The sequence below is a fragment of the Euprymna scolopes genome, chromosome 14 (assembly GCF_053919585.1).
Source record: "Euprymna scolopes isolate OS-2025 chromosome 14, ASM5391958v1, whole genome shotgun sequence".
NCBI classification, from domain to species: Eukaryota; Metazoa; Mollusca; class Cephalopoda; order Sepiida; family Sepiolidae; genus Euprymna; species Euprymna scolopes.
This window is the reverse complement of record NC_136495.1, coordinates 108,548,831-108,574,241: the sequence shown is the minus strand read 5'-3', so window position 1 is coordinate 108,574,241 and position 25,411 is coordinate 108,548,831. Positions and strand designations below refer to the sequence as shown.

Sequence of the window (25,411 nt, the reverse complement as noted above, 5' to 3'; positions counted from 1 at the left end):
TACTGTTTATGGATGATTTGAAAATATTTGGTAGAAATGAAAAGGAAATGGAAAGACTGGTAGAACTTGTGGGGACATACTCAGAAGACATTGGGATGGAGTTTTGGATTAGTAAATGTGCGGTGCTGGTGATAAAAAGAGGAGTAAAGGTTCATTCGAATGGAATAGTGCTGCCAAATGGAGAAATCATGAAAGAAATAGAAGATACAGGATATAAGTATTTAGGAGTGCTGGAGGGTGTAGGCATCATGAACAGAGAAATGAAAGAAAAAGTCAGGAAGGAGTAGCTTAGAAGAGTGAAACTAATTACAAAGTCGAAACAGTATGGGGGAAATCTAATGAAAGCAGTAAATGCATGGGCAGTCAGTGTTTTGAGATAACAGTGCGGGAATTTAGGTCTGACAAGGATTTGCATGCCATGGATATCAAAACAAGAAAAGTTTTAGCAATGTTTGGTATATTTCACATTCGAAGTAGCGTAGCAAAGCTGTATCAAAAGAGGAAAGATGGTGGGAGAGGATTGAAAAGTGTAAAAGATTGTGTTAGAACCGAGGATGTCGTTGAAGGAGCATGTGGTTAGAAGTGTGATTAGTGGATGCTTAAGGTTGTCGCCAATGAAGTGGAGGTATGTGAGACCAAGGCTGATTATGTGAAATGTATGGATAGAGAAAGGGCAGAGGAACTGGCTAGGAAGAAAATGCATGGAAGGTTCTTCCAGGATATAGCAGAAGTGGCTGATGAAAAATCATGGCAATGGCTTAGAGCCGGGTATCTCGCTAAGAGTACTGAAGCTTTTTTGTGCGCAGCACAAGAGCAGGCATTAGGAACACGATTGTTCAAAAAAGTGGTTCTAGGAGAGGAAATTGCTGCAGAATGCCGGATTTGTGGTAAGACCTCAGAATCAATTGCGCACCTTGCAGCAGGGTGTAGTGGACTGGCCCAGAGAGAGTACCGCAAGAGACACGATCGCATGGGACTCCGGATATATTGGGAGGTGTGTAAAAGGGTTGGGGTGAAGTGTGCTGGAAAATGGTTTGAGGAGGTGCCTGATGAAGTGAGAACAAGAGAGGATGGAAAGGTAGAGATATGGTGGGACAAAAGTGTCATAACGACCAAGCAATTGAAACATAATCGTCCGGATTTGGTCGTCATTGACAAGGTCTCCAAAAACTGGCAGATTGTAGACTTCTCAGTACCCTGGGACAGGAATGTGAGAGAGAAGGAGAATGAGAAGTTGAGCAATTATGCTCCATTGGCCTTGGAGATAAGGCGTATACACGGGGTTAAAACACACATAATCCCGGTCGTAGTTGGTACACTAGAAGTAGTATCAAGTCGTCTGGAAGGACAATTGAAAAAACTACAAATCCCCAATGTTTTAGGCAGCCTTCAAACCTCTGCAATTATAGGTACCACCAACATCCTTAGGAAAAACCTTGATCTTTGAAGCTCCTGGTTTGAAGCTGGGATTAAAGGAAATCCTCTGGAAATGAATCCCATCCCTTTCCAGAGAGACGTTCATAAGCGAAATCAGAATTATTATATATTAATTAAATATTATTATTTTTATTATATATTAATTAAATATTATTATTATTATTATTATTATATATTAATTAAATATTATTATATATTAATTAAATATTATTATATATTAATTAAATATTATTTTTATTATATATTAAATATTATTATTATTATATATTAAATATTATTATTATATATTAATTAAATATTATTATTATTATATATTAAATATTATTATTATATATTAATTAAATATTATTATTATTATTATTATTATCTATTAATTAAATATTATTATTATTATTATTATTATCTATTAATTAAATATTATTATTATATATTATTAAATATTATTAGTATATATTATTAATTAAATATTATTAGTATTATATATTATTAATTAAATATTATTAGTATTATTATATATTATTATTTATTATTATATATTATATAATGTATTATAATAATAATATATAATAACATTTGAAATTACATATAAAGTGTATTCAGACATAGGGTAAGCTTTTTAATCGGTTTTTGCTGCAAATTTTGCTGCTAACAAATTTAAGTTTAAAAGATTTGAAAACTAGCAAACTATTTAGATAAAGGGTATTCAGACATGCTGCAAGCTTTTTAATCAGTTTTTGGGCGAAATTTGGCTGCCAAGAGGTCAACGTTGAAAGAGTTGACCTTTGAAGACTCTACCAAACTCTTCCGCTAATTTTGTGTCTAAACACTTGAAATTTTAGACGTAGGTTATCTGCACATCAGTCAAAGTTTTTAATATATATATATATATATATATATATATTAAAAAGTTATGAACAGTACATAGGATCCGAACAAAGCCGGGCTGAACTGCTAGTAATAATGATAATTAAATATAGTTAATTATACTTCTACTAATGGTTTAATAACGTAAATGTATGTGTAATTTTAACCTTCTTTAATGGTTCAATTGAAAAGATATTTAAATAATAGAGATGCCCTCTCACCAAAGAAACAAAATCAAAAACTCAACTGTAAACGGCCCAAAGATCGGACTCATGTACCCACCTGCCATTTTCTTCTGTACACAAATTTCCTTAATCGTTTCTTTGACAGCGTTCTTTCATGAGAGGCATTTTCTCGTTTGGAGGTTCTCTGTAATAAATAAATGAATTCATGAACAACATTGTTGTACTACAAAAAGTAACTTCCGGCATAAATTACGATAAATGCACAGAAGATACAGACAAGCTCGCTGCAAAAAGAAAAAACAAACAAAAAGTAGGCTCCTTCTACCCGGCTAGAAATATTCTCATATCTGTCACTGTCCTATAACCCTATTATGCCACTAGTCGTCCATACATACAGTATTGTTGCCATATATGGGCTTGTACACCAATCACTAGTTTCTTCTGCTTGATCAGGATGAGAAAAGCGAGTTTCTAACTTAAAAGTTCTCGCACTGTCTGCCAAGCTCAGCCACTGTCCCATCGCCACAATGTTACATATGTGTGCTTGCTTTACAAGTACTTCGACAAGAATGTGCTCCGATGAACTTAGTGTGCTTGTATGCCTTCAGTGTAAATAGCACTGATTAATCTAACTAGCACCAAAATTTCGCCCCTTCATTGTACAAGTGGCGTGAGATTATTGGTGGATACAGCAGCTTAGATTTTGCAATAACCCTCCATGCATGGGCGAATGGTGGTCTTGAATAGAGGCACATGATACTCTCAGGTGTGAGTTATTTTCTAGCGTGGTAGAGAGAAAAACAACCCTCTTTGCAATGTCCCCATTGTATTTATTCCAGTTCATTTTTTTTTATTTTTTTTTATTACATTTTCACCTCATACAAGGCACATTGCCACTTTGGTGTAGGGGGCTACTAACAGGGGCAACAACTACTGGGGTACTATGTAGGGATTTGGGCAGCAAGATGTTGGTTCACGTTGCACTTGAACTTCTAAACGTCAGTACAGTTGGGGAAGCAGGGACCTGTAATTGAATTCCAAAGTCTAGCGGTTCTGGGGAAGAAACTACCGGAGTAGAAAGATCTTTTACATCTAGGGACTTCTACAATGTGGGGCTGGGATTTTGCAGCCTGTCGGGTCTGTCGAGTGTGTTCACGTCGTGGGGGCACAAGTGCTTGCAGTTCGTCAGAGCATTCACCATTATAATACTTGTAGAGCAGGCAGAGGAATGCAACGTTTCGTCGATGGGACAGAGGCTGAAGCTTATATGCCAGTTCAGGGCCTATCAGATTTGCGACTCTCTTTTGAACCTTGTCAAGGAGCGAGAGACTAGTAGCCGATGCACCAGCCCAAATATGACAGCAATACTCCATACATGGGAGAATGGTTGCCTTTTAGAGGTACAGGATACTTTCGGGTGTTAGCAGTTTTCTAGCACGGTAGAGAAAGCCCACCTTCCTGGCAATGCCCTCGATGTAATTGTTCCAACTCATGTTTCCTGTGAACGTTAGACCAAGGAGCTTGAAAGACGTGCTCTCAGATAAAGAGTCGTTGGCCATTGCTATAGGTGGTAGAAAAGGTTTCTTGTAATTATTGAATGAAACTAGTTTAGTCTTGGCGGCATTGAACGTGACCATCCATTTTTGTCCCCATTCCACTACAGATTGGAGGTCATCTTCTAGAGTTTCTGCCATTTCTTTAGATATGTGTTCATTTGTTTTCATGTTGCCCGTGAAAGTTAGTTTGGTTTAGTTGTTTTTGTTTTACGACATACCCACCCCTTTTCAGGTTATTTAATGCCGAATCCAGTTATTTTGAAGAAAAACTTTTTAATAGAATATTTTTTTTTTTAAGTCGGTTGCTATTTAACCCATGGTTGGGACCCTAACAGGTACTATCACTTCAGGTCAGAGTGGACCTGGGAGCAACGGCAATTAAAGGGTGGCTCCACACTCCCCAAAGCCTGCAAGCTGGGGCCTCACCATCGGATATAGTTTAAGGTCATATCCAGGACCCCATGAAAGTTAAACCGAGGAGTTTGGAAGATGAGCTCTCGGGTAGAGTGTTATTAGTCGTGACTATCTGTTGTTAAGGAATGGCTGGTGGAACATATTTTGTGTATGAAGCTTTTGCTTCTAAACCCATAGTGTTCGATTAGAGAACGGAAAAATCTACTTCACTTTATTATATAGATATATATCTTCATGCGGCAGAACAATAAATAAAACGCTGGAGATAAAAAAAAAAAATTCACACAACAACAGAGAACGTTGCATGCCAGATCGTTATACTTAACAACAAACCGGTGTTTGTTTCAGATCGAAGCTCAACAACTGATGTTCCGAGAGAGCGGAAGAATAAGCGTCCCCGCAATAAATAAATAACACCGGTTTGCTGTTGACGTTTAACTATCTGACATGCGGCGTTCTCGGCGGTGGTTCTAAATTTCCTTTCTTCGCCAGCTTTTTTTTATTCACTGATTTTATGACACCCGAAGATGATTCGACGACGAATCGAAAACGTTCGTGATGCATATCAGACATTTATTAAGTTGAAACCAAAAAGATTGTTAGAAAATAGTTAGTATGAATATATCATTCATTAAAAAAAAAAAATACGATAGCGTGAAATAAAATAATTCATTTCTAAAAGTAAAATAATTTTATTACGAAATAAAATCTACCAAAATGCATTTCAGTTTCGTAAACAAGTTAGGCTCTGTAATCGATTGTAAATAGCTGAAAAAAAGAAAGAAAAAGAAACCATTAATTACTTTGTGTCCTTTCAACATTTGAAAGGAATTTGAAAGCATTTATATTGTCGAGTATAACGTAATTTCTGACTTAATCCTCATATATTAAAAGATTGACATTTTCAGAAGCTACTTACACCCAATCCTTGCATAAATAAGTATTCAAACAGCATTACCCTAAACAAAATTACTTAATTTTATAACTAACAGGCCGCCCGGCATTGCCTGGGTGTAAGATACGCTTAAATATGATACTTTAATTCATGCAGATTACGTATTTATTATTATAGAGACAATGCTCTATCGATTATTATATTGTACCTAATATATACTAATGAGATCCAAACTATACATGACTTTGGTGCCATCAGCTCGAATCGAAACCAAAACATACAACCCTCCATCCTCATTAGCCTCTGAGCCACGCCCATATGCATATATATTTATTTATTTAGCTTATAATTTGGCTTCTAAACGTATTTTATACACACATGCATGCACACACGCACACAATATATATATATATATATATATATATATATATATATATATATATATATATATATAAAAATATATATATTCACCTGTCATCCCTTTTTTAAAAGATGGAATCGCCCGATTAGCGAAGAAAAGATTTAAACAAGGGCGCACGGTCCACAGAATTTTATAATTATATAGGTAACAGGGCAATGATTAAATATAATTTTCCAAACTTATTTTAAGAGTGTAATAAAAATTGGACGGCAACGTGTTTTTGTTTATAAAAAAAACTCCTGGGCAACGCTGCCTAGTAATAAAACTACCATCACTGTTTCTAAATCGACTAAAAGAAAAAAAAAATCCAATGCATGTCAGTAACACATCACTTCAAATCATTAAAACACACGTGTTAATTTGATCGGTTGGTTATGAAAATAGGCGAGGCTAGATTTTAGTTAGACAAGCGACTTAGAACTAACGCGAATGCTCTTTCAAACAGAAAGGAATAAAGAAGGAAAAATGAAGGAAGCGCAGAACTTTAGCCCCCCCCTCCCCCTATTAACCTGCACTTCCTAAAATCCCACCCTTGATCACCATGTTAGGAGAAGTGGTGATAGTGTTAGAACTATCTAGTTGGCTATCAGAGCAGCTCTGCTGCAATCCTTCCTCCTCTGGTGGCTTCTTCGTCTGCATATGGCAAACAAAGACGCGCCAGGTATGGAACCGCAAAAGGAATGAGAGTGCTAACGTTGCTTCTGAAACATTCCTTTGTATGTTCTGGGACAAACCTTCCCCGACTTTGCATGCAACCTTGCCCTTCTGGGTGTTGGATTGTAAAAACCTGCAGCATGCAAGTTAACAAAAAGCTGCGACTAATGAGGAAGACTTCATGCAAACCAGACAATCCTGAGGCACGATCTTTGTGAGCTACATGCAGAATCCCAACTCATTTTACAATCAACAACCAACCAATCCGCGTCACATGATCCCTGCATTGCGTAAACTGCAGTATGATCAGATATAAAATCCAGCTCCCTTAAAGTGGGAACCCTGGAAGGACCCCAAAATAGTTGAGAACGGATCTGTCGGTATTCCTCACCTGAGGCCACCGACAATACCCACCCGTTTCTGAAGGAAGAGGTAATAAATGGGGAAAGTGCGTCTATAAGGACAGAGCCAGATCATACTCCATCCCGACAAACAAGTGTCTGTAAGGGACAACCCTTACGTTTTTTTTATTTTTTATTTATTTTATTTACTAACATGTCATCAATTATCAAGGCCAAAAAACACTAGAAGATAAGGATTAATAAAATTGCTAGGCGGATGATGGAGAATACTATGAGAGGCTTTAAAACGATGAATGGAATTAACATTTTAATTACTTGAGAGGACGGATCAACAAATATTTGACGACCAAGTTGTATCTGCAGAGAGCTCTTTTCACCACCTGCGCTCTCATCACTGCTTGGCCCCAATTGAAATGAACGGCTCTCATCTTTAAGAAAGCATGCTACTTTGACAAACTTTTGGGACTAACCCTCACTCCTAACTTGAAATAGAAGACTTACATCACATCCGTTGCCAATGCTGCTGGAAAAATGTCTGGATCATTCTATCGCTCTAGAAAATACCTAACCTCCGATGAAATTCTCTAGCTATACAAAAGCCAAATGCGTTTTAAGATGAGGAGGAGCTATTCGGAGCAACCTTTCTTGTCATGACTGGGTACAAAACTGTCTTCGAAATCTAGTGGGTGAAGGCATTTTCGCCTCCCTATTTCATCTTTCTTACAGAAGAATCACTGCGAGTCTGCCTCTGCTCTATCATTAGTTTCATGACAGGCGCTCGACTGAGCTTCAATCAATGCCCTCCTCCTGAAAAGCAAACACTCGTCTAGTTACAACAACTATCAATAGTTTTTGTTACTCGCTATCAGTACCTAAAACTAAAGAAACTATCAGTCTGTGAAACACAATGCTGCGGGGCTGTTTCCCAGTTGACTATAACATGGTCATTTTCAAATTTAATGTAAATAAGTTTTTGTTAAGCCTTGCTTCTTAAACAATGAAACGCTAGCATAGTTCCGCCATTACTGATCATTAAGGTGGTTGTCTCACAATCTACCCGACACTCATAGACCCTTATTAGCACATGAATCTTGACAAGTAAAACTAGTAAAAAAAAAAAAAAAAAGAATGTCTCGTGATAGGTTCCTCAGCTGAGAAGGTTTTGGAAATTCCGTTTGGTTTTAGTTACACAGCAAAGTTATACACTACACGTGTACTTCTACAATGTAAATAACTTGGAACCAACCCGACTAGCAGAAAAATTCCACCCCTTCACTGTAGAGCGACTTAGATGTGAGAAGATTCTTGTACTCTGATGGCTTCTTTCCTGAGATGACATGTCTTTGGAATTCTCTTCCTGTTCCCGGTTTCTCTAACAGAACCAACATTCAGAACTTTAAATGAATGTGAATAAACATCTTGCTGCTCAATTCCCCACCAAGGTTGCCCCCTGTAAGGTAAAAAAAAAAAAAGAAGAAAAGTTCTTTGCAGTAACGGACCACAATAGCGCTATGGTGAATCTCTGGTATAACATCTGAACAGGTATAAACGCTTTCATTTTTTTTTATTTTTTTTTTTAGTTACGTCCAAACATATCTTTAAGAAGTCTTCGTCTGTCCAGTGTCAGTTTGTCACGTTTAAGTTTGAAGCATTTTCATTGGTTAAACGTGCATCCTGAATGGACACTTTGTATTGGAATAACTAAACTTCGTGCCAATTCGTTTCACCATAATCTTCTTCCTACTCTTCTCATTTGAAGACTGATTTTTTTTTATCTTGGTTTGGTTGGTTTGTTTTACGGCATATCAACCGTTTTGGGGTTATTTAATGCCAAATCCAGTTATTTTGGAAATACTATTCATGTTGCATCCAGTTATTTTGTAGAAAGTTTTCAATCTCTTTGTATCTTCAATCGCTAGTTTATTGTGTTTGATTTGGTTTGGTTGTTTTTATAGTGGATTTATCGTTTTTGTTTCCTGCCCTGCAGAACATGAATGAGTTTTTTCAATGGGAGAGGGGAAAAGGGTTACAGTATTAATGTTTGGTACATTTTAAGTTAGGAAACCAGTCAGGAAGTGGAGGAGGTTGAAAGAAAAAAGGGGAAATGAGAAGAAGGAAAAGGGGGGAAAAGTGGGGGTGTTGTTTTTGGTTTTGGTTTTGCAGAACATAATTAATTTTTGCAAAAGGAAGTAGAAAAACAAAAAAAGCATTAATGTTAGGTGTATTTTGTCTCAGGAAGCCAATATCTTCAGACAGCCTGATCTGGTAGCACCAGCTTTTCTATTTTGGATCGCTGCTTATCAAGGCCTGGAAGCCACTCGAAGATCAGAGTCAGTTGAAAAGTGACTAAAATCATGATAGGATAGAAAACGGTAGGTGGAGTGGACTGAATTTAATTATTAAAGAGGATGGCTTATTTTGGACTTGAAGACAACCGTGTTGTCAGTTATAAGGCAGCACCGTGGGAAAGAAAATTTGTTTTAGAGAGAGAGAGAGAGAAAGAGCGAGAGAGAGAGAGAGAGATTATAGTTAGAATAGTTGTTGCTGTGAATGTTTTATAGGAGAAAACAGAGTTTGTAGCTCAGTCGAGCACATCATGAAAATAATAATATTCTAAGGATACTGTATAAATATTTTCTGGATTTACGAGGATTGTACGAAGACTTGATGCTCCACAAACTTTATACCTTGTTGAGTTTGTTGGATTTGTAAACAGTTTGTCATATTCTTCGTTTTCTGAAATCCTAAACTAAAGACTTCACTGGAATTTGCATCATTTTATTTTTTTTATTTTATTTTATATATTTTTTTTTTAATTTTATTTTTGAACTTATTTTTTTATTTTATTTTATTATTTTTTTTATTTATTTTATTTTATTTATTTTATTTTTTATTTTTATTTATTTTATTATTTTATTTATTTTATTTTATTTATTTTATTTTTTATTTTGTTTTATTTTTTACTAGCAAAAGTACCCGTCGTTGACTGGGTTCAAAAACAGCCTACAGAAAATGGACTCTGATTTATGAAAGTATGATAGGTTATGAAAAGGAATGGTTGTAATGAGATAGCTTCGAATTTGGGGGTATCAAAACCAAAGCAAAATATGAAAGTAAAAATAAAATAGATAAACCCCATAATTTTTTTATACCATACCTGTTAACACTGAAACAATTATCACAATATTCTGTGGATCTATATTAAAAAACCTTGTTAAACTTTGTGACATATTTCCATTTTATGGAGGTCAGGCGCGAACGAACACCCCATAATTTTATTATACCATATTTCTTCAAACTGAAACATAATTATCAAAGTATACTTACGCAGATAGATATGAAAAGTCTTTATTAAAGTTTGTGCCTATTTCCATTCTATGGGGGCCAGGCGCGAATGCAGACCCCGCAATTTAATTATACCATCCCTGTTTAAGTTAAAACATACTTATCAAAGTATTATTATGTACATCTATATCAAAAGCACTTGTAAACGTTTTTTTTTTAATTTTTAAATTTTTTATTTCTATACTTTGTGGACCAGGCGCGAACGCAGACCCCACAATTTTAATGAACCACTGTTTTGCCAGATCAAGCATACCCATTCCTGTGTCTCGATACATCTTTTATCATTATATCCAATCAGTTTTTTAAAATAGTCAACCATATAGGAGCGTATTCGTGACCAGACACACACACAGACATTCAGCTTTATATTATAGATTTTTGAACTTATTTTTTTATTTTAATTTTATTTCTTATTTTATCTTTTATTATTTCATTTTTTATTTATTTATTTTTTTATTTATTTTATTTTTTATTTTATTTTATTTTATTTTTGAACTTATTTTTAACACTTTCCTAATCCCATTTTTTTCACTTTCAGATCGTTTTATTTTTTATTTATTTATGTATTTCCGTATCTCCTATTTATTATTTCTGTCTCCTTTCCTTCTTTCTCTTCTATCTTTCTTATTTTTTTCTTCTTTTCTTATTGGCTCTTCTTTTATGATCCCCATCATTTCATATTCCTTTATTCTTATCCTATTTATTGCTACATTCCAAATATTTATTTTCCCTACCAAATTCTTCCACCATTTCAAAAAATTTCGGCACGTTTCTTTTACAAACTTGTTTTGCAACGCAGAAACAATCAATTATTATTATGTTAATATTGAATATTTTCATGCGCATACTCATCAGGAAAAATAGAAATTATCAGCTTAGATAGAATTATGCATGACACCCTAATGTCGGGGGAAAAAAATGGAATTCCATTAAATATTCACCATTTAGTGTTTACCTCTGCCGCTATCTTGGATTTAAACGTTAAAGTTAAAGTTGTTCTAAAAATGTTTTAGTCTACAAAGAGATTATTCATATGATAAGATTACTTAATTTAACAAATATATATTGCTTGCAGTAGGTTAACAAAGGTTATATCTAAAATGGGTTTATTTAAGTTATAAACGATGCCTCCGTTTAGTCTTGAAAGACAAAGGATACCCCTTGTAATGGCAGCTGTGCATGTGATTGTGAAGCAAATGTTGCACAATCACCAACCATACCTCTCCTGAATCGGCACTGTTTGAATCCAGTGGCAAAGAGAAGTCCATGACGACTGGAAACAAGGTCGAGATAAGCGGAGAGCACATACAGCACCTGGTCAGTACTAAATGGTCACCGATTTAGTACTGACCAGGTTCAACATTGCTCAACTTCGATGATTCAGCGGGAACCGGTGTGTCAACGTGATTATGCCGTATTAAACACACACACACACACACACACTAAAGTACCTGGCGTTGCCAGGTGGTATTTGATATATTTGAATATTCCATCCTCATACATATTGCTTAAATGAAACATTAATTCGCAATGGCTTCTTTTTCCACATTCCCCATGAAGTAGGAGTAGTAAGTGCGTTTTATTTTATAGACATCTCACCAGTCGCCCTAATACTCATTTCTAGCTTAATCTTTCATCTTTTAGTTCTTCTTTCAAAATATGATGTAAGAATTACAATTATTATTTTATATCATAGTGCATATCTGAAAACTTAAATCTCCTTTTGTTTTAACTATTTAATGTACAATATATGTAAAGATGACATAAGTAATCCGTTCTGTTAATTAAATAACTAGCGGGACCTGTCGAAATTCCACAGGCGACTCATTCATATGTCATATATTGATGTTAGAATTCTGTAGATGTTCAGTGTAAATGGAGACGTTCTGGTATTATTGTAGCTTTTTTGTTAAAAGTGCAAAAGTATTTATCTAAGCTAGCACGAACACCCAGCAAAGCCCGGTTGTAAAGTATGCTTAAATATGATATTTTAATTCTTGCATATTTCGTATATATTATTTTTTTAGAGTTAATGTTCTATCGATTTTTATATGTTATAAAGTTGCGATTTCAAAAATAAAAAAAAATATATATATCTGTATGACTTGGGTGCATTAGCTTGAATCAAAACCGAAATAAAAACATATATATAAACTTGAGTTCCTTCAACCAAAACCAAAACCTATGAAGAATTCTTGATAAAATTATTTATAAAAAATAGATGATTTAAGTGGCCTCAGCTATAGTCGAAACCGAAACCAAAACTTATGAAGAATTCTTAGTAAAATTATTAATAACAGGAAATAGAATATAACAATTAAATGACCCGGATGTAAGCGCAACACACAAAAGAACACAAACACACTATCATATTAATCTACATAGATTAAAATTAAGCTTAAAACAATGCATATCTGAAAACTAGTAAATGTACTTATAGCATTAATTTTGAAGAACCTCTACATAACATTTTGGGTGTGACCTCTAACAGGTGTGCAAATGTAGATTTTTTTCAGAATTTCTAATGCGTGAGCGACCAGCATACAATTGGCTATGAGAAAAAAAAAAAGCAAATCTTTTTCCCCTCTCGGAAAAAAATGGGGTGCTTATTCCAAAAGCCGTTCTTAACATGAGGAGGCTGCGGGTGTTTATTCGGAACGCCATTACACATACGCATTACTAATTCATTGAAATTATTTATTCCCGGGCAACGTCACGTCCATTGAAATTACGAGTTCTTTTCTCGAGTGGCCTCTGGGCCTTGATAATGTGGTGATGCCTATGTAAAAAAAAAACAAGGATCATATATTATGATAATGATATTCGAAAACGAGGTTACATCAAAAGAAGGTCTAGGGTTGTCAGAACTAGCTTCCTCCAAAGGAGGAAGTTTCATGGAAGTATAAAATTCACAAGCGGTCCCCAATCGCATGTATATCCCCGCCGCCAGGAGAGATGACGACGTAAGGTTTTTGCAGCTTTTGCATGGAGATGCTAACCTCCTCCTACATACAGCACCTGCTTTCCTAAATAATCACTCATCTGGTACTGACCAGGCTCGACATTGCTTAACTTTGGATATCCCACGTGATCATCTATATATTAATACGATAGCGCGTGTGTTATTTTCTGTGGCACGCTTACATCCGGGTCGTTTAATGGTCATTTACTTCCATTTCTTGTAAATAATTTTCGCAAAAATTCTTCATAAATTTTGGTTAAAGTTTTTATTTCGGTTTCGATTCAAACTAATGAACCCAAGTAATATATTTTTTATTTTTGAAATATTATAATATATAAAAATCCATAGATATAATATATATAGATATATATAATATATAAAAATACATAGAACATTAACTCTATAATAATATATACGAAATCTGCAAGAATTAAAATATCATACTTAAGCGTACTTTATGACCTGGCTTTGCCAGACGTTCGTGCTAGTTTAGATAAATACTTTGCAGTTTTAACAAACAACCTACAATGATATCAGAGCGTCTCCATTTACACTGAACATCTACAGAATGCCAATATCAATATATTATATATGAATGAGTTCGCTGTGAAATTTACACAGGTCCCGCCAGTGCAATATAATAACCCAAACTCTGTATGAAAGTAATCTACTTGACAAAGTAGTCATGTTATTTACTTCATTTCCTAACACAAGAGGATGTGACACAAGACTGGAAGTTGGGAAATAGAACGGATCAGTGTACCGGAGGGAGGTGCAGTTGGCTCCAACCAAAAATGCCCGAATAGCTTCGTTGGTGTTACTTGGTAGAAACGCCCCAAGCGATTGACAATAAACTAACCTATTATCAAAGAGCGAAGGTAATGTCTATAAGGATGCACCTTTTAGGACTGGACAGTGCCATATCTTACCCTCCGACAGAGCATAACTAGTTGATGCCGCAAAGACTCGCCTATGATCGGACTCATCACCAGGAATGTATGTTCAACCGATATGATGACTAAAATATTTTTTGCTCAATATTTGATATTATATAATAGGAACTTTGTGTGTGTCTTTGTGTTTGAGTTCGTTCACTATGGACTCTGAAACAGCTGGGTCGATTTTTATGAAATTTCACATGAAAATACATTATGTACCTGGCAGTTTTCTTAGATAGGTTTTGTATCAGAATGTCTTTGATAAGTATCGATAATCGGAATAATCCGATGAAAGAAAGAAGAGGCGATTTTGAATAACGTTAACACCTTACATAGCCTAACATCACAAGTGCATTTGCGAAGTTTTATTACCACACGAAAGGTCAGACACATTAAATCAACAATAGGCTCTTTGATATGATAGGAGCGCGTTCGGAATGAAGGTTTCTCTTTAAGCACAGCTGCAGCATGATACTGGATTTCTTCATTTTAAACTTCAATTCAGGCTATTTTCACGGTACAAGCAGTCAGGCCAGACATATAAAATTAATAGTATGCGATTTGATATGACAGGGGCGCGCTCAAAATGAACGTTTCTGTTTAGAGCACAACGGAAGCATGATAGTTTAAAATGCAGAAGTAGTTGCATTCATATCATTGTATATAAAAAATACTTTTATAAAATCAACAGTAGGTTCTCTACAGTGCAAAATAGTGACTAAGTCATTGCGAGGAAGCATGTGAAGTTTCCTCCTGATGCACTGCGATGGGTCCCTAACTAGAACAGACAATCGATTTGATTGAAAAATGGACGATTTCACCGATTTCGATGATGATAAAAATATGGGCGTATGAAACATTCAATTCCGAGCAATGTCGTGTCTCACTACTTGTTAATATATATCACTTTCCGCTTTCTTATCTAGGGCGATTGCACCTTCGCACAAACCCTTTTGATACATCGCTGGTAGGTAAATATGGTTGTGCTCCCCCTTCAACAAAACAAAGCAAAAACGCTCCTTCGTATTAAACGGATTGTGAAAGGAAAGGAAAGGAAAGAAAGGGAGAGAAAGAAAGAAAGAAAAACACCCAAGCAAAACTAAACTAGACTGCAGAGTCTTAAAAAGGAGGCTGACCACCAAGAATTCTATCCAAGGATTCACACTCGGTCCGTGATTGTTTATGCTGGGATCAGGCAAAGGAGGTTGATCGTAATTGAGCAGAGCTTCCTAAGAAAACAAACAAAGAGACTTAGAATTATTTATATATATATATTTAAAAAAAAAAAAAAAGATAGAATTAAAAGAATTGCAATTGCTCGAATTGACAATCTTCATCTGTGAAAGAGGAGAAAAAAAAGGGGCATTCTGAAATCAAGAAGGAAGCGTTCAGATTTGTGTGGCGTCTAAGATTTTGGAGGAAAATAGTGAGAAAGAAAAGAATGCGAACGTGTACAATGCACTGCCTTATAATTTTTTTTCCTTTTCGTATTTTTGCAATTTTTTTCAGCGGATTATTATCTATATATTAATATGATAGCGTGTGTGTTATTTTCTGTGCCACGTTTACATCCGGGTCGTTTAATTGTTATGGACTTCCATCTCTTGTAATAAATAATTTTACTAAGAATTCTTAATAAGTTTTGGTTTCGACTATAGCTGATGGAACTGAGGTTAAATATATATATATATATGAAAGTTTTTGTTTCGCTTTCAATTAAAGCTGATGCACCCAACTCATATGGATATATATATATATATTTTTGGCAACCGCAACCTTATAATATATAAAAATCGATAGAACATTAACTCTATAATAATATATACGAAATCTACCAGAATTTATTTAAGCATACTTTACCACCCGGGCGTTCGTGCTAGTTAAGATAAATGCTTTTGCAGTTTTGACAAAAGAGCTACAGTAATATCAGAGCGTCTCTATTTACGCTGAACATCCACAAAATACCAACATCAATAGCATTTGAATGAGTTCGTTGTGGAATTTCCACAGGTCCCGTTAGTTATTATTAGGTGACTTCGAAATCTAGTGGACGATGTCATTTCTTCTCCAGCAACTCCTTTCTCACAGAGAAAGGTATTGCGAGCCTATTTCTGTTCTACCGTTACTCGACTGAGCTTCACTCTGAAGGCTTCCCCTGTAAAACATTCACGACAAACACTCGTCTAACTATAACTACTATCAGCAATTTCCCTTAATCTCCATCAGTGCCTATAATGAAACGAAAATTCCACAAGCAAAGATTTTTTCCCCAAAACTGCTCGTCTGTAAGACACAATACCACAGAGCTGCTTCCAAGTCGACCATAACATGGTTGTTTTCAAGTCCAATGTAAACAAATTCTTGTTGAGCCGTCCTCTTAAATAATTAATTTTTACCTAATTTCCACTATCACCAATCATCAGTGTTATCTCACTGGACACATTAACCCTTATCCATCAGTGGCTTCCGGGCCTTGATAAGCGGCAAGTAAATAAAAATAAAGAAAGGTAAATAACTTCAGTGACAGTAAACCGCTTACGAACATAAAGATAATTTAGAGTATGCTTTTGTATTGTACGGCCCAATCACGTTGACACACCGGTTCTCGTCAGATCACCGAAGTAAAGCAATGTTGAGCCTGGCCAGTACCAGATGGGTGACCATTTCGGAAAGCTAAGTGCTTTATGTATCTTCTGGGAAGGTTGGGCGTGGGGCCAGCACCCTCACCCCGAAAAAAGAACAGTTCACTACAAAAGCATCTATAGAGTTGTAGATGGCCTAAGCCCCTCCAGGAGCTCAAGGCTATGGATGGATACTTTTGTATTGTATGTGAAAGATGCTCGACTGAGCTCTAATCTTTGGTTCCTCTTAAGACAATCAAAGCAGAACTCATGTATCTATATGGAAAAAAAAACCCTCTCCCTTTTCTTTCTACTTCCATATATCCAGTGTCAAGCGAATTTTTCATGGAGAGAGCTTCTTTGTACGGGTTTCTCGTCTGTGTAACACACTACCGCGAGATTGCTTTCCTACTGATTTGTTATGATTCCGGAAGGGCCTGGAAGAAAGACAACTCGGTATTTAGCAGAAACAAAATATATTAAACATAAAAGTAAATGCAACAAACAAAAAGTGCGGTTATACGTCAGTCTGACTGCAAAGTGCGAATGACTTGTGCATAATTTATGTGCTAACGCCGAGAGACATATTCTCCTGGTCTTTATAATCTCTGGTTCCCCCTTCTAAGAAAATCAAAGCAAAAACTCATCTACCATTACAGAAAAATAAACTCGTTTCTTCTTCCATATGTCAAATGTCAAGCGAATTTTACATGGAGAGAACTTCTTTGTACGGACTTCTCGCTTGTGTAACACATTACCGCAATACTACTTTCCTACAGATTACAACATCGTTGCCTCTAAACCCAATGTCAACAAATACTTGTCAAACTGCCCAACAAGTAATCAAACTTAGTTCACATTATTGATTCTTTCTAGGTTGACAATCATCCAATCTCGTTAACCTTTATCCCTGAGTAGCTCTTGGCCTTCATAAGTGATGGCCCAATAGTAAAAAGAAAGTCTTTTTTTGGCTTATTTAATCAGTATTCATTATATATACCTTCACTCATATTGCGTGATTATATTGTAACTAGAAGAAATTCCGACCTTGTGTAGATTCTTGTGTTATATGCCGCGTATTTCGAGGCCTGCATAATCCATTACGCACACCGAGACTAACACTTCTCATCTCAGTTGTCACCGTTATCTCATCAATTCAATCGAACACACGAGGCATTTTTAATGGAGCATTTATTAGCTTTAAGACAGGACAAATATGATTAAAGAGATCAGTGGGAAATAGATATCCATGAAGACAAGGAGAGAGAGAGAAAGAGAGACGGCTTAGATCTCTATGGTATGCTAACGCATTTCGTTCGCCCGCTTTAATTCATTCATATCCTTCAATCTTTCATAGCACTCAATAACATCTGGCGATCCAATCTCATCACATCTAGCACCAAAATCCGCCTGTTCAATTTCAACATCAAATCAGTCCTACTGTATTGAGCAGAAACGTGTAGAACAACAAAGACCACCACTTCGAAGAATGCTAAAGATCCACTGGCTAACTGCCATCAGTAACACAGATCTCTGGGAGAGAACGAATCAAGTACCAGTAGAAGAAGAGATTAGAAGATGGCGATGGATTGGGCACACCCTGAGGAAACATCACACGCCAGAACCTGACCTGGAACTCTCAGGGGAAGAGGAAAAGAGGCCGGTCAAAGAACACCTGGAAAAGAGACATGGAGGCGAACGCCAAGCAGACACGCTACTTCTGAAGATAGCTTGTGCAAATCACTCAGGACCGTGGACGCTGGTGGGCTGTTGTGGATGGCCTATGCTCCTCCAAGAGCTCAAGGCTATGATGATGATGATGATGATGAAATATTTTTATGTTGCAAATTAAATATTAGATTTTAAATGATCCCCCTGTTCTCTGGTTTGTATATTTTTAACAGCGTAACAATAGAAATTCCATGGCGCTTTCTAAACCATTTAAAAACAATCCGCACTGTAATCATGCATATGTTTGGAAAAAATAGATTCATTCATTATTATGATCCCTGACAAGTGCGCTTCGTTGCTCTGACGCAGTTGAAATCTATTATCATTATCATGCTCGGTGCCTTTACAGCTTTTCATAAGTTTTCTGATTTCCATAAAAAAATTACTAAAAATAGAGAATTAATCTCAAAATAAATGAATAGTGCACCGTGAACAAATAAATTAATGGCAGGCTACACACAGAGCCATCCGTTGGCCGCCCTGTGAACTAATCTGCAGACAGCGAGATTATCAAGCTCCCTTTGGTGATTTTGTCCGTTGCCGTGATCTTAGATGCTGAAAAATATATTTATATACCTATAAAGTTGAGTTTTTATCTCGCTCTAACATTGGTATTAAAAACCTTTTTCTGTTTAAAAATAATTAAAATGAACTTCTTAATATACTCAGTCGTGGATAAGAGAGACTAAATTAACGTGAACTAATTTGCATATTCTTTGAAAAATGGACTTTAATTACTTATTCATTTTTTTTTATGGTTTCATATTGGACAATTGATTTCATTTAACTATTACGCCCAGTTCTATTTATACATATTTTCTATATTGTGCATAATTGTATAACATTCACGATAAAACGGTTCTAGCAAACTTGCATGTATTTATATATTCTATATATATATATATATTCTATATATATATATATATATATATATATATATATATTATAAAACTGTAGGTTTTGCTAGCTTGCATCTTGTCTGCGACAATCGGGCAATTCTATCTTTAAAAAAGGGGATGACAGTTGAATTTATATATACACACACACATATATATGTATATATATATATATATATATATATATATATATATATATATATGGCTCAGAAGCTAACGAATGTGGGTGGAGAGTTGCATCTTTTTGTTTCGATTCTAACTAATGACACCCAGGTTTATATATAAATTTAATCTCACCACTATGGATTAGGTTTAATATAATAATCAATAGAGAAATTGTTTAATTCTCTCCCACTGCAAGAACTTAGACACCAGGGTCGAAAAGTGTGATTGAGAAGTCAGTACCCCCCGAGGAGAGGCACTCTGACCTGCAAACCGTGCCGGGGGCAGCCCCGTCGGCATTTCCCGGTGAGGGAGCCTCAGGCGATTAGCAATAAACTAACCCCTTCTCAAAGAGAGAAAGCAGCAAGACCTGGGAAGGTGGACCTCCTAGAACTGCACCGAACTAAATCATAATCATGTATGTATAAACCTCCTTATTGTGCTTATTTAGGAGATTTATACGTTGCATACAAGCTGTTGTCTGCCGTTGAACACTACCTGACGAGCTTTCTGTCTCTGCCTCGACATTATATATAGAAATTAAAATCCTTTCCTTTTTTCGTGATGATTCTTGGTGACCTGGGGGGTGGGGTGGGGTTGAATATCGGACTTCAAATTTGAGTTTGTGGTTAGGTTCGAATCCTTCGATCAGCAGTAATTATCATCTCCTACATTGATGATTACATAAGCATTAAAAACTAGAATCTGTCGGTAAAATGATATATGATTCAATGTTATAGGAGAAATAATAAGACTGCTCAATTCCTTGTGAATATATCTTTAATCACCATTACAAGTCATTAGGATCATCAACCAGTAACTTTGGTTTTACAGAAACACTGGAAACTTAACCTGCAGATTTAAGATACCAAATGTGACCGTTTCATCAGTAGATTTAATGATAATGTAATTATAGACACTACTAGTACATCTGCTGATAAACCGATCACATTCGGTATTCTTAACCCTGCGGGAGACTAAATATAAGTTTCTATTGTTTGGACTTGAAACTGACGATACCAATGTTTGACTGATTTTCTGTTGTGTGTGTGTGTGTGTGCTATTATTATGCAATAATTATGTTTTGAACATTTTTTTTTACATGCGTGTCACCACTTATCAAGGCCCAGAGGCCACTCGAGGATAAGGGTTAATAGGTATACATAAGTCATTGTGATTTTAGCATAGTAAACAGTGGGAAGTTTGTAACTTGGATTACTTAGGGGGACGATTCAATTAGAACTTGTTCACATTGGACTTTTTCTTTTCATAGGTATCAACACATTATCAAGGCCAAGAGGCCACTCAAGGATAAGGGTTAAAGAGTGTACAGTAGAAATTGGACAATATAATAATCATTAGTAATGAAAATTTGTTAAATTTGATAACTTATATGGAACGGCTCATCAAGAACTTATTTACGTTAGACTTGAAGACAACCATATTGTCCTTTAATTGCGAACTCTTCTAGAGAAATAGCCTGTCCAATGCCAGTTTCACTTAAAAATAAAAGGTCTGGTTTAGTCTCCTGTGATTGGGTTTTAACCTCTGGAAGGTTAGAACGTAGACCCCTGATGTTGGAGAAGGAGACATGGTAGTAGGGGTCTACGTTGGAAGTTGGAGAACCGGGTTTAATCGTGTATTTTTTTCTTGAAACTTGTCATGATGAAATTTTGGAATTTGTGGACTAGGGCGTCAGATTTACTTAGAGCAGGACAGAGAGGGGAAACTAAGAGAGAAAAAGAAATGAACAATTTTTTTTTTTTTTGTAGCTAATGATAAGGTAAAGCCGTAACAATTACCCACTAGTATGGCATCGAGAGGCCCCACCAGAAGCTACTGCATGGTTACTTATTAAAATTAGTTACACTATTCTAAACTAGAGGTCTCCAAAGTTTTCGGATAAGGGTCCATATTACTGACTTTTTAGAACTACGCAGGCAAAAAAAAAAATAATAAATAAATAAATAAATGACATGAACATGTTTTATACGGTTTCGCTCATTAGATTTGCTTATTAGTGAAACTGCTTCTCCAAAACCTCATTTTAAAAAAAAAAATCATTTTCTGAACTAAAAGAAAAACCACCAACACATTTAAAATATTTCCGTTTTTAACATTTTTTTTCCGGGATATTTGAACGTTTTACATAAAATCTTTGCGGGTCGGATTAAAAACTTTGGCGAGCCGAATCCGGCCCGCAGTTTGGAGAATACCGTTTTAAACACTTTATCATATGTATTGAAACCTCAAGTGGCTCTCTGCAGGAGAAAACTTTACTCTTGTTTAAATTATACAAAAAAAAAAAAAAAAAAAAAAAAGAAGCGATTGAATCGTACTCACCCGTAACCATTTGTGTTCCAAACATTCAAGTGCCGACATTCGCTTCCTGTAAAGAAAAAAAAGCGACAAAACAATAAGTTTAAAAAAATCTAAAATCAAATATATAAGACAACACAACTTTCTTGGACAACGAGATTACTCAGCTGAACGTGAATAGTTTAGTTAAGTGTGTTAGATAACCAATTCCAATACTATATTAACATGTTCCGTTCTATAATAATGATCAATGTGTGTATGTTTTGTATATAAATAAAAATAAATCCGTACTTTCAGGCAAAAGTTAACACTTCAACAATGTGTCTTTTTCTACCCACCCCCGAACGAAACAATTTCAGATGGTGACAGGAAGCGAGAAAGCAAATGGCAAAATAGACAATTCCTGCCACGTGGCATGAATCTAAAAAATGTCCTTCATTTAAAAAAAAAAAAAAAGTCAACGTTTATTTTTAGGACATCAAAGAATTATAATAATTTATACATCAATAATTAAATTACTGTGGCAATTCTATGGTTTTATAAAGCTACTTGCATTTCAGCCCGGCGTTGCCCGGAAGTTTGGAGGTGTATGTTGAGCAAAAAAAGAAAGGAAAAAAAACGGTCACTTTGTTTAACTTTGACCCCTATCATGACCCCTTAACATTTATTGTTTTGGGCTCAAATCAAGTTATTAAGTTAGATCCATGTCCAAGGAACCTATATCCAAAATTTCAAGTATTTTCAAGGAGTTTTGTAGAGTTCTTAAGTCAAATCGTTGAATTTTGACCCCTTAACAGCCAAATTTCTGGCCGAAAACCGATCACAAAGATTTTCCCAAATCTCAGTACCCTGTATGTCAAATTTCGAGTCTGTAGACTGAAAATTGACAGAGTTATTGCGTAGGGAAATGTAGACAGACAGACAGACAGACACACACGCACACACACAGACACTTTCACTTTTATAGATATAGATTAGTACAAACACTTGCGAAACACGATTTTCTTTTTAACGGAGGAAGATACACAACTATATAATAACTAGCAGGGCAACCTGATGTTGCCCTGGGTTGAATGATCAACGAATGTTTCACACGGTACAATTTTTATTGTCATCGAAATCAGTGAAAACGTCCACCAATTGCCTGCTCTAGTTGAGGACCCATCACGGTGCACTAGGAGAAAGCTTCACATGCCTCCTTGCAGTAACAGTCCCTAATACATTATAGTCTACATTGCACTGTAGAGAACATACTGTTGATTTGATAAACTTTTTTTTTATATATAACGACTTGAATTAAAGTTTAAAATGCAAACGTCAAGTATCATAATTTCATTGTACTTTAAACAGAAACATTCATTTCGAACGCGCCCCTGACATATCAAAGAAACTACTGTTGATTTTATATACCGAGCCTTTTTGATTGCGTGATAATAAAACTTCTCAGATTCAATCGTGATGTTAGGTTGTATAAGATGTTAACTTGAACCAAAATCGCCTGTTGCTTATTTCATCGGATTTTTCCGATTATCGATATTTATCGAAAACATTCTGATGCAAATCTTATCTAAGAACATTGCCAGATACATAAAGTACATTTGTGTGAAATTTCATAAAGATCGGCCCAGCCGTTTCGGAGTCCATAAGGAATAAACTCGCACACACACAAAGTTCCTTTTATATAATAGTAGAAATAGAGATAGTATGCTAAAGCACGTATTGTTTTTTTAATGTACGCATGCGTGAGAAAACGCTGTATAATTTTTGTGTTGTTGACTAAGAGGTATATACGACATGGGTTTCCTTTGTTGGATTTTTATATACAGCATTCTCGTCAGAGCACTGGGTGACCATTTGAGAATAGCAGGTGCTGTATGTGCTTTCTGCTTATCTCGGTATTGTTTCCAGTCATCCTGAATTTTTATTTGCCACTAGTATAAAACAGTGCCGACTCAAGAGAGGTGGGGGTCGAGATTGCCCCACTCTTTCCACAAAATATTTCACGTGCAAGTCACAGCAATTGAATAGTTGAAAAACTTTCAAGCCCGCATCTGACAATTCATCTGCAGAATCTCACTCACACACACACACACACACACACACACACACACACACACACACACACACACACACACACAGAAAAATAAAACAAAAACAAAACACAGTCAACTACATACCAGTGATGTTGGTCGTCTTCATCGACAATGATGGTCGAACGTCATATATGTCATAATTACGTTTACACACCGGTTCTCGTTAGATCACCGAAGTTAAGCAACGTTGAGCCTGATCAGTACCAGATGAGTGACCATTTGGAAATACCAGGCCCTGTATGTAGGATTCATCAGTCCGCACTTTCTGCAGTCTAATATAGTTTCATGCTAGGCTAAGCTCTGTAAAATTGTATGATTTTGTATAGGTGCGTCCTGTGGTTCCGGAGAATAATGTCATTCGTCTTCTGTGAACTTAATTGATAGTCATACGATCTTCAAAGGAATAATTACATGTTTCAGTTGCAACACGCAAAAGTTCATTCGTGCATTTTTTAAAAAAATAATTAAAGGCTGCTTGTATTTCTGTTTACACCTTGCGGCTATGGATTATAGCGAGGGACATCGTGGATAGTCTCCCTTGACTAGTGTGCTTCTTGAGTAAGTGTATCTTTTCCGATGACAATGTTGTACAAGTACACAGGAAATACTTTTATACAAAAACCGGTTTTAATTTGTTTATATTTCGTTGTAAATAAAAATAGGTATGTTTCAGTGATGTCATCCTGGTTTTGCTTGAGGCCAGGTTGGTCCAAGGTGTAACGTGATGTAGAGAACAGTTTAATCATAATCGATCTTTTATTATTAATAATATTAATAATAATTAATAATATATATTAGAATAATGAGATTAATTGGACCACAGATTATTAAATATTGTGGTATCAAGTTTTAAATATTGTGGTATACAAATATTTTTGCCAGGTAATATTTTGATATAAGACAATTCCAGCCAAAAAATTGCTCAATATACTAGATAGAGTTGGAATCTACTAATAATAACATCTCATTGTATTCAAGTATTACTATTCCATTCGGATACCAAAACTTTGTTTCAACCCTTATTTTCTTTATCTAAGTGCCTTAAAAAGATTTAATCTTTTATAAATTTTCCATGTATGTGCTGAATTGCAAAATTATATCAAACTAGATTTAATATTTTGCTAATAATTTTCCTCTGAGATGAGCCTACATCGAAAATCCATGGATTAAGGAAATTATTTTGAATTGTATTCTTTGGTCAAATAATAATTTTTTGTTTAGAAAAAAATATTTTTCTGAATGAAATTTAAATTATAAAAAACTATAAATTATATATATATATATATATATATATATATATATATATATATATATATATATATATATATATATATATATATATAGAGAGAGAGAGAGAGAGAGACAGACGTACATTATTGAACAGCACGGAGTATTTCTGTTTAATCGTCTTTTTTTTTGTAATTTCTCCATTTTTCGTATGGTCGTATTAATATCTCTGTCGAATTTGTGTAAGATTGTTCCATAGTCGTTTTCGTTCATTTGTTTTTCTTTTCTTCTTTTCTTTTTTTTTTTTTTTTTGCAAATACTTCACTTTG

At 35.3% G+C, this 25,411-nt stretch overlaps 1 protein-coding gene and 1 long non-coding RNA gene across 8 annotated transcripts in view; one reads left to right on the top strand and one right to left on the bottom strand.

The window, feature by feature from the left end:
- Positions 1–25,411, bottom strand: part of LOC145293210 (myosin light chain kinase 3-like) — a 410,867-nt gene that overhangs the window by 19,036 nt on the left and 366,420 nt on the right. For 5 of the 7 annotated variants that reach the window (XM_080139736.1, XM_080139738.1, XM_080139737.1 and 2 more), the window contains 3 exons: positions 21,787–21,832; positions 15,170–15,262; positions 2,584–2,670 (listed from right to left, as the gene is read on the bottom strand). In XM_080139736.1, the coding sequence (XP_079995862.1) occupies positions 2,584–2,670; positions 15,170–15,262; positions 21,787–21,832 (226 nt within the window). The remainder of the gene's footprint in view (positions 1–2,583; positions 2,671–15,169; positions 15,263–21,786; positions 21,833–25,411) is intronic. The other 2 variants (XM_080139740.1, XM_080139743.1) reach the window with 1 other exon arrangement.
- Positions 1–25,411, top strand: part of LOC145293211 (uncharacterized) — a 269,161-nt gene that overhangs the window by 126,491 nt on the left and 117,259 nt on the right. The gene's annotated exons all lie outside the window — the stretch shown is intronic.